This window comes from Salmo trutta, chromosome 39 (genome assembly GCF_901001165.1).
Source record: "Salmo trutta chromosome 39, fSalTru1.1, whole genome shotgun sequence".
Lineage (NCBI taxonomy): Eukaryota > Metazoa > Chordata > Actinopteri > Salmoniformes > Salmonidae > Salmo > Salmo trutta.
In genome coordinates this window covers 7616553-7624712 of record NC_042995.1, presented here as the reverse complement: position 1 = coordinate 7624712, position 8160 = coordinate 7616553, and the positions used below count along the sequence as shown (strand labels likewise).

Sequence of the window (8160 nt, the reverse complement as noted above, 5' to 3'; positions counted from 1 at the left end):
GAAAAACACACTGATGAGACACTTCACCTCTTCTCCTCCCCTCCTTTCCTCCCCCAGTCAGCCTCATCTCATCACTGTCTTACTGTCTCAGGCCCTCGCCACTGAGAGAACTCATAATATTTGCCTTTTCCAATTATAAAGGTGTGATGGTGGGCTTTCTGTATCAGTTACTTTAATATGGAGTTAACCGTACTGTACAGAAGAAGGAAAAAAACAGAACATATATTATCTTTTGTTTGGTAAAAAAAAAAGCCAATTGAATAAATTATCTCACCATTTCCTCTTTCAACTTTTTAATCTCTCTGCTGTAATCAAATATGAATGATGCAACTTCACGTTGGCTGGGATACGTCTGTTCCCATTGAAACTATATAAGCTCGCTGAGATGGCCTGAAGTATTTGGGTTAGAAATACTGTTAACAGTGTTGTATTATTCCTACTTTACTACTGTTAAAGCAACACTGCTCTCTAGTGGTGGTAGTGGAACCCAGCTGTATTTCCATTCAGATGTGTTGCAGTTGATTAGGAACCCGCTGTCCCTTCCGTCATGATTATCCCAATAGATAATGACAATCTAATTCATTACCCTCCATGACTGGACTGTCTGATAGAGTCCAGAACTGGTTGCAAAGAATCAGAGGAATTACATTTAGTCACAACTCCCAATGAGACTGTAGCCTTTTTATTCAAAGCTAATCACAGTTGATTATTCCAAATGTATTTAATATGGTCCATCTGTATTATTCTGTGAGAGCCATAAGACTTGACCATGGTATCAGTCACTACTGGCTCTTGTTATAGGCTGAACATGGAGGTCTGGGCCTTTATGGCACTGGAGTCACTGCATGGTTCATTCCCAACTTCCTCTCTGGCTGTTTCCCCCCTCAGTCACTACATTGGCACTTTGTGATGGCACCTCCGCACTGTTCGTCCAATCAGGAGGAAGAGCAGTGCTGCCAGCAGGAAGAAGAAGACGGAGACGGGAGCAAACAGGAAGGAGAGGCCGTATTGGACGCTGAGGTGGTAGACCGCTGGACACTGAGAGGAGTGTTGTTGCTGGGCAGCGTAGTCCTCCAGAGAGTCCAGTACCTGGGTCCAGACTACATACATCATTATTACAACTAGGAGACATAGACCTGGAGAGAGGAGAGGGAGAGGGGTGAGAGAGAGGGGGAGGAAGAGGGAAACATTCAATAAAAGTTAATAGAACATAAATGTGTCTCCTGATTAGTGGCAGCCCGTCATTCAGGGCAGGTGGGGATGCCTGTTTTACGAGTTATGTTGGCATTAATACATGTCACATATCAGTTTGCAAACAATGTCAAAAAAATATATATATAATAATGTTAATAAAGCCGCATACAAATTTGCTAAATTTTTTTGCTTTCTTGAGTAAGACAGATCCAAAATACAGGTGTTTTAGCCTAGCTCAGTGCATTCTGTGGTGGTGGGGCAGCCAGCGGAAAATACGGAGCGTAGGGGTTGGTAATGTTCTCTAGTTGTGCCGTGATTGGCTCAGTGTTCTGTCACTCATGGGGACACTACGTCACCGCCAAATCTAAGGGTAGAGCTAAAAAATGAAAGCCCCTTGGTTGCTGCCATAGAGTTACATTAGAAGTGCCCATCCAAGAAGGATCAAGGTCATTGGCCACAGATCAAATGACGTCAAATCACGTTATATCTACAGCAGCTTTGATTGGACTGATCATGTCAACATCATACTTTCAAAATCTTAGCTAGCAAGCTAGCAGTCATCATCATGAATCAAGTCAAAAATCTACTCGCAAATGTTTTTAAATTCTTGTCATATGAGGAGAAATAACGAAGAGAAATGATAGATAAAATGTACCGGTGCTCATTGGCCATTGGACATTACACAACAAGTTGGAAATTGCAGATTCAACAATGAGTGGTTTGGAAGGAATCAGTGGCTAAGTGCAAGCATTGCAAAGCAATCACTAGCCTGCTATTCAGTGGAGTGGGCGTGTGGTCCCAAGTCTGGGTTTAAGGGTCTCTTTTCCAAGCTTAAAAGGATAAACAAAAAGGATAAGCCTGTTTTAGAGAAATGTAATCATTAAGTATTATAAGAGCTTTCATTGTCTGATTATATGCCCCTTAGATTTATCCTATCATTTTTGACTTGGTGTACAGGGAGAATACTGTAAAAAAATGGCCCATGTTCTGAATTCTGTTGTTGTGCATTTGACTACGTCCATCCTAGCTTGCTCATTAATGTCATAATCGAAATTACGGATTGCCTCATATCCCCTTATGCCATAGTTTGTACATCTCAATTCTCAGTAGAAACCACATTTGTTTAAGCAAGTCAGCCATATCAGCTTTGTTTTTCTAAAAGGCAGTTAATGAGGCTGAATAAACTGTTTCACTGCCAGACAAGGCTCCGCTGATAGCCAGGTGTATCAGTGGTAAGGTCTTGGGACTGCTGTTGGGACTCAGCTGTTGGGACAGCTTTATGTAGGCACCCTGTGTGGGCACCGTTTGTCACCGTTATAGTGTAATTAATGTATTGTTTAGTGTTGTGTTGTGGGTTTCCTGGCATGCATAAAACAGATGCTAAAATCGCCACGGCTCCAAATTGAACTTTGAGCTTCATGTAAAGTTGAATGGACCCAACCATGGCTAGTAACGCGCTACATCATCGACTATGCCGTCTGGCACCAGATTTCTATAATATATGATGTGGTTAGCTGATATGTAGAAATACTTATCCAGGCATTGTAAGATTTGGCATGCGTCAGCAATGTCTGAGCAGAGGAACACAACCGATAACTCACCTCCAGTGAGCAAGAGTGCCCCGCCTACTTTGTAGAGCCTGTGGCTGGCCAATGGAGAGGCACAGATGATGACAAACCCACCAATCACAACAGTGACCACGCCCACTAGAAGGAAGATGCTCCAGAAGGCCCTGTAGACTGCATCTTCAGGTGCCTGGTAACCCGTGCTTTGCTCAGAAGCATACAATTGGAAGAGGTAGGCAGGCACACAGACCTTTTGGTGTGGTTGATTGGCTTTGAAAAAAAATGTATGGTGTATTTTTTTAGTTCATTATATTACAGTTCAGGTCATTCTTGTCATTCATCAATGAATGTATTGTCTGCTACAGTATTTCTATTTCATAAACAGATAAAAAGAACTCTCCTACTTACTGATCCAGAAGTGCCACATCATGTTTTCCTCTCTCCTCCCACTGAAGGAGCACCTCCAGAAGAAGCCCTGGTGGAAGAATGTCACAGTGTCCTGATCCTCCATCTCCCTCTCCCCAGGTCTGAGGGCCCCAGCCTCCCAGGTCTCTGATGCCCCCCCAGGGCCACAGGTCTCCAAGGACAGCAGCCAGTAGTCTGTCCCAAAGGAGAGCATCAGGGACAGGGCCCCCAAGCCCCCGAAGAACCCAGCTAGGAAGAGGAGCACACTCAGCCTCTCAGCAGGAGACATGACACTAGTGAGGCCTATCTGTCTTCAGTCGGTCAGTCAATTGTGAAGGTTTGTCAGTCTATCGGTGTGTCGGGTGGTTGTTCAGTCTGTCAGTCTGTCCGTCTGCCTTTCTGCGTCACTGTTTCTCTGTTCGGATGTTTGTCTGTCCTCCAATCGGTCGATTCGTCTATCGGCTTCGTCCCAGCCAATAGCAGGGCAGGGAAGTAGCCAGATACTATCCTACGTACTGTAGCAGACCTATCCGCCTTGATTTCCATTAGTAAATCCTCAAATACTTTGTCATAGGGGTGTGTCCAGGGGCAGAGCAAATATAACTGTCCGATGACCATCCAATCAGGAGTATCGTGTTTGACATGGAGGCTTCTAAACAGGAGCTGGTTATTTATGCTTCATCTATTCCCAGCAACCCCCACTCACCAATCAGATGTTGTGGAGAGACCTGTGTGTGTGTGTGTGTGTGTGTGTGTGTGTGTGTGTGTGTGTGTGTGTGTGTGTGTGTGTGTGTGTGTGTGTGTGTGTTGTGTGTGTGTGTGATGGTATAAAAAGAATCACTGTCATCATGCGTGTGACAGTTCCAGGGATACTGTTGCAATGTTTTTACACACATAAAAATAGAAGTGTGTGTGCTGTAGCGAACCGTCTGGCACTCAGACCTCTGATGGAATCCTCTATCTGAGTGTCACAGCAACTGCTTTTGTCCCCAAAATTCAACAAAATGAGCCGATGTCTAATAAAGCGTTTATTTTTTTAAACAGGAGACACAGGACACATCTACAGTACATACTGTATACACTGCCTTCAGGAAGTATTCACACCCCTTGATTTATTCCGCATTTTCTTGTGTTACAGCCTGAATTAAACATTTATTAAATAGATTTTTTCTCTCACACACAATAGCCCATAAGTAACATGTTTTTAGAAATTATTTAAAATATACTGAAAATGTATTACAGAAATATCTAATTTACATAAGAATTCACACTCCTGAGTCAATACATGATAGAATCACCTTTGGCAGTGATTACAGCTGTCTTTCTGGTTAAGAATCTAAGAGCTTTGCAAACCTGGATTGTACAATATATTGTCTTTTAAAAGTATTCAAGCTCTGTCAAGTTGGTTGTTGATTATTGCTACAGATTCATTTTCAAGTCATGTCATAGATTTTCAAGACGATTTAAGTCAAAACTGTAATTAGGCCACTCGGGAACATTCAATGTCATCTTGGTAAGCAACTCCAGTATATATTTGGCCTTGTGTTTTAGGTTATTGTCCTGCTGAAAGGTGAATTTGTCTCTCAGTGTCTGTTGGAAAGCAGCACACACAGGCTTTCTTCTTTTCACTTTGTCAATTAGGTTAGTATTGTGGAGTAACTACAATATTGTTGATCCATCCTCAGTTTTCTCCTATCACAGCCATTAAACTCTGTAACTGTTTTAAAGTCACCATTGGCCTCTGTGTGGTTTCCTTCCTCTCCGGCAACTGAGTTAGGAAGGACTCCTGGATCTTTGTAGTGACAGCCATTAAACTCTGTAACTGTTTTAAAGTCACCATTGGCCTCTGAGCGGTTTCCTTCCTCTCCGGCAACTGAGTTAGGAAGGACTCCTGGATCTTTGTAATGACTGGGTGTATTGAGATACCATTCAAAGTGTAATTAATAAGCATTTCAAGGTAAGTTCTACACCTGTTGTATTCAGTGCAAGTGACAAATAAAATATGATTTGATTTGATATTCAATATCTGCTTTTTTTATTTTTACCCATCTACCAAAAGGTGCCCTTTGCGAGGCGTTGGAAAACCTCATTGGTCTTTGTGGTTGAATCTGTGTTTGAAATTCACTGCTCGACTGAGGGACCTTACAGATAATTGTATGTGTGGGGCACAGAGATGAGGTAGTCATTCATGTTAAACACTATTATTGCACACAGAGTGAGTCCATGCAACTTATTATGTGACTTGTTAAGCAAATATCTACTGATTAACTTAATTAGGCTTGACATAACAAAATGGGTTGAATACTTATTGACTCAAGACAACTAAAACATTTCTAAAAAGCTAATTCCACTTTGACAATATTGGTTATTACAGTGACACAAAATCTCAATGTAATCCATTTTAAATTCAGGCTGTAACACAACAAAATGTGGAAAAAGTCAAGAGGTGTGAATACATTCTGAAGGCATTGTATATCTTAAATATCCAATATTTGTTCATATTATCATACCATTACACAAAAAACAAATATTAATAGAAATATATTTAGAGATGTTTCAATGTGGTTGTATAAATGAGAGGATGTTAGAGTATCATAGAGGTTCCTAGTTTCTGACTCACTACGGTCTCTGATCTGTTCAGAGAGCATGTTCATCCTGCACTATAATACGATAAGTCCAGACTGTAACACCCTGCCTGGTCAGCTGGACTGCTCTTCCTTCTCCTAGCCCACATTGCCCCAGTCTTCCTCCTCCGGTTCTTTGGTTCTCACGGGGTGGGTGGACTGCGAGAGCCCCTGGAAGCCTGCCTTAGGAGGGGGTTCTGTGTCGCTGCCCTTGTGGAGTCCTGATGCTCTGGGACCCAGCCTGGGAGGTGGAAGCAGAGGAGGAGTATTCACAACCTCTTCACCAGGCTCCTGGTCCCTGAGACCAGGGTCATCCTTCTCAGAGAGCCTATGAAGTGGGGCAGGGTCCTGAGCTTTCCTGGCTCTGGTGAACTGACGACCCTACCCCAGACACCGACCTCCAGGCCCACCCTGCTCATCGATATAGTCCACCCCAGAGGAGGGAGACTGTTCTCTAGAGAGTAGAGAGGACTTGGCCACATTCTAACAGAAAGAGAAATATTTATTTATCAATAAACATCCTCAATTCCATTGTTAATCTTAAAGGGAAACAGTGCACTTTCTTTTGCAAATCTGTATTTTGGATGCAAATGGCATGTTATAGAAGTGTCCAGACGGGTCACTCTCACTAATTGAAAATGTTAGATTAGGATCTGCGTGTAATATTATTTTACATTGCTCACCTAATGGAAAGGCCTGAGGTAAACAAAACACTGATAATAAATACATTTGGCATAGCAATAGACAGGCAAGATGCCTATAGTATGTAAATATGGCATCTGCACTTTCTGCAAGCAAACAAGTGAGGGGGCTGTGCTGATGTCTACCACTGCTTGGGAATCCAACAGCTCAATGGCAATCTGCAGCTCCAGCCTCTTATACAGAGCTACAATGCTCTTTTGTCATTGATCAGAATCCCCCTCAGGAAACAGTCATTAGGGAGGGAGACAAATTATCAAAAAAACAGTAGTTCCTAAAACTTGTTTTATGTTATGATCCACATAATATACTAGAACTCAGAGAGACATAATATACTAGAACTCAGAGAGACATAAGATTCTAGAACTCAGAGAGACATAAGATACTAGAACTCAGAGAGACATAAGATTCTAGAACTCAGAGAAACACAAGATACTAGAACTAGAACACAGAGAGACATAAGACTCTAGAACTCAGAGAGACATAAGATACTAGAACTAGACCTCAGAGAGACATAAGATACTAGAACTAGAACGCAGAGAGACATAATATACTAGAACTAGAACTCAGAGAGACATAAGATTCTAGAACTCAGAGAAAAATACAATATTAGACCTCAGAGAGACATAAGATACTAGAACTAGAACTGAGAGACATAATATACTAGACCTCAAAGAGATATAAGATACTAGACCTCAGAGAGATAAGATACTGAAATCAAATCAAAGTTTATTTGTCATGTGCGCCGAATACAACAGGTGTAGACCTTCACAGTGAAATGCTTACTTACAGGCTCTAACCAGTAGTGCAAGAAAGGTATTAGATGAACAATAGGTAAGTAAAGGAATTAAAAGAACAGAAAAAAGTCAGTTAAAAACAGTAGCGAGTCTATATACAGTAGCGAGGCTATGAAAGTAGCGAGGCTACATACAGACACCGGTTAGTCAGGCTGATTGAGGTAGTATGTATATGTAGATATGATTAAAGTGACTATGCATATATGATGAACAGAGGGTAGCAGTAGCGTAAAGAGAGATTGGCGGGTGGTGGGTGTCGGGACACAAAGCAGATAGCCCGGTTAGCCAATGTGCGGGAGCACTGGTTGGTCGGGCCAATTGATGTAGTATGTACATGAATGTATAGTTAAAGTGACTGTGCATATATGGTAAACAGAGAGTAGCAGCAGCATAAAAGAGGGGTCAGGGGGGTGGGGGGGCACACAATGCAAATAGTCCGGGTAGCCATTTGATTGCCTGTTCAGAAGTCTTATGGCTTGGGGGTAAAAACTGTTGAGAAGCCTTTTTTTTCCTAGACTTGGCACTCCGGTACCGCTTGCCATGCAGTAGTGGAGAGAACAGTCTATGACTGGGGTGGCTGGGGTCTTTGACAATTTTTAGGGCCTTCCTCTGACACTGCCTGGTGAAGAGGTCCTGGATGGCAGGCAGCTTAGCCCCAGTGATGTACTGGGCCGTACGCACTACCCTCTGTAGTGCCTTGCGGTCGGATGCCGAGCAATTGCCGTACCAGGCAGTGATGCAACCAGTCAGGATGGTTTTGATGGTGCAGCTGTAGAACATTTTGAGGATCTCAGGACCCATGCCAAATCTATTTAGTTTCCTGAGGGGGAATAGGCTTTGTCGTGCCCTCTTCCCGACTGTCTTGGTGTGTTTGGA

The 8160-nt window shown here is 42.6% G+C and overlaps 1 protein-coding gene across 1 annotated transcript; it reads right to left on the bottom strand.

Annotated features, from left to right (window-relative positions):
• Positions 1–652: 652 nt before the first annotated feature.
• On the bottom strand, positions 653–3703 carry LOC115179748 (transmembrane protein 182). Its single transcript, XM_029741467.1, has 3 exons — positions 3168–3703; positions 2796–3029; positions 653–1136 (listed from the first exon to the last, which is right to left on the bottom strand). The coding sequence occupies exons 1-3, from the start codon at positions 3451–3453 to the stop codon at positions 892–894; spliced, it is 765 nt and encodes a 254-aa protein (XP_029597327.1). The 5' UTR covers positions 3454–3703; the 3' UTR covers positions 653–891.
• Between the last annotated feature and the right edge of the window lie 4457 nt (positions 3704–8160).

Coding starts and splice junctions, on each gene's coding strand:
- LOC115179748 (XM_029741467.1), bottom strand. CDS start 3,453: ATGTCTCCTGCTGAGAGGCTGAGTGTGCTCCTCTTCCTAGCTGGGTTC. Junction 3,030..3,167: donor GATGTGGCACTTCTGGATCA/GTAAGTAGGAGA, acceptor TTTTTTTCAAAG/CCAATCAACCACACCAAAAG. Junction 1,137..2,795: donor GGCACTCTTGCTCACTGGAG/GTGAGTTATCGG, acceptor TCCTCTCTCCAG/GTCTATGTCTCCTAGTTGTA.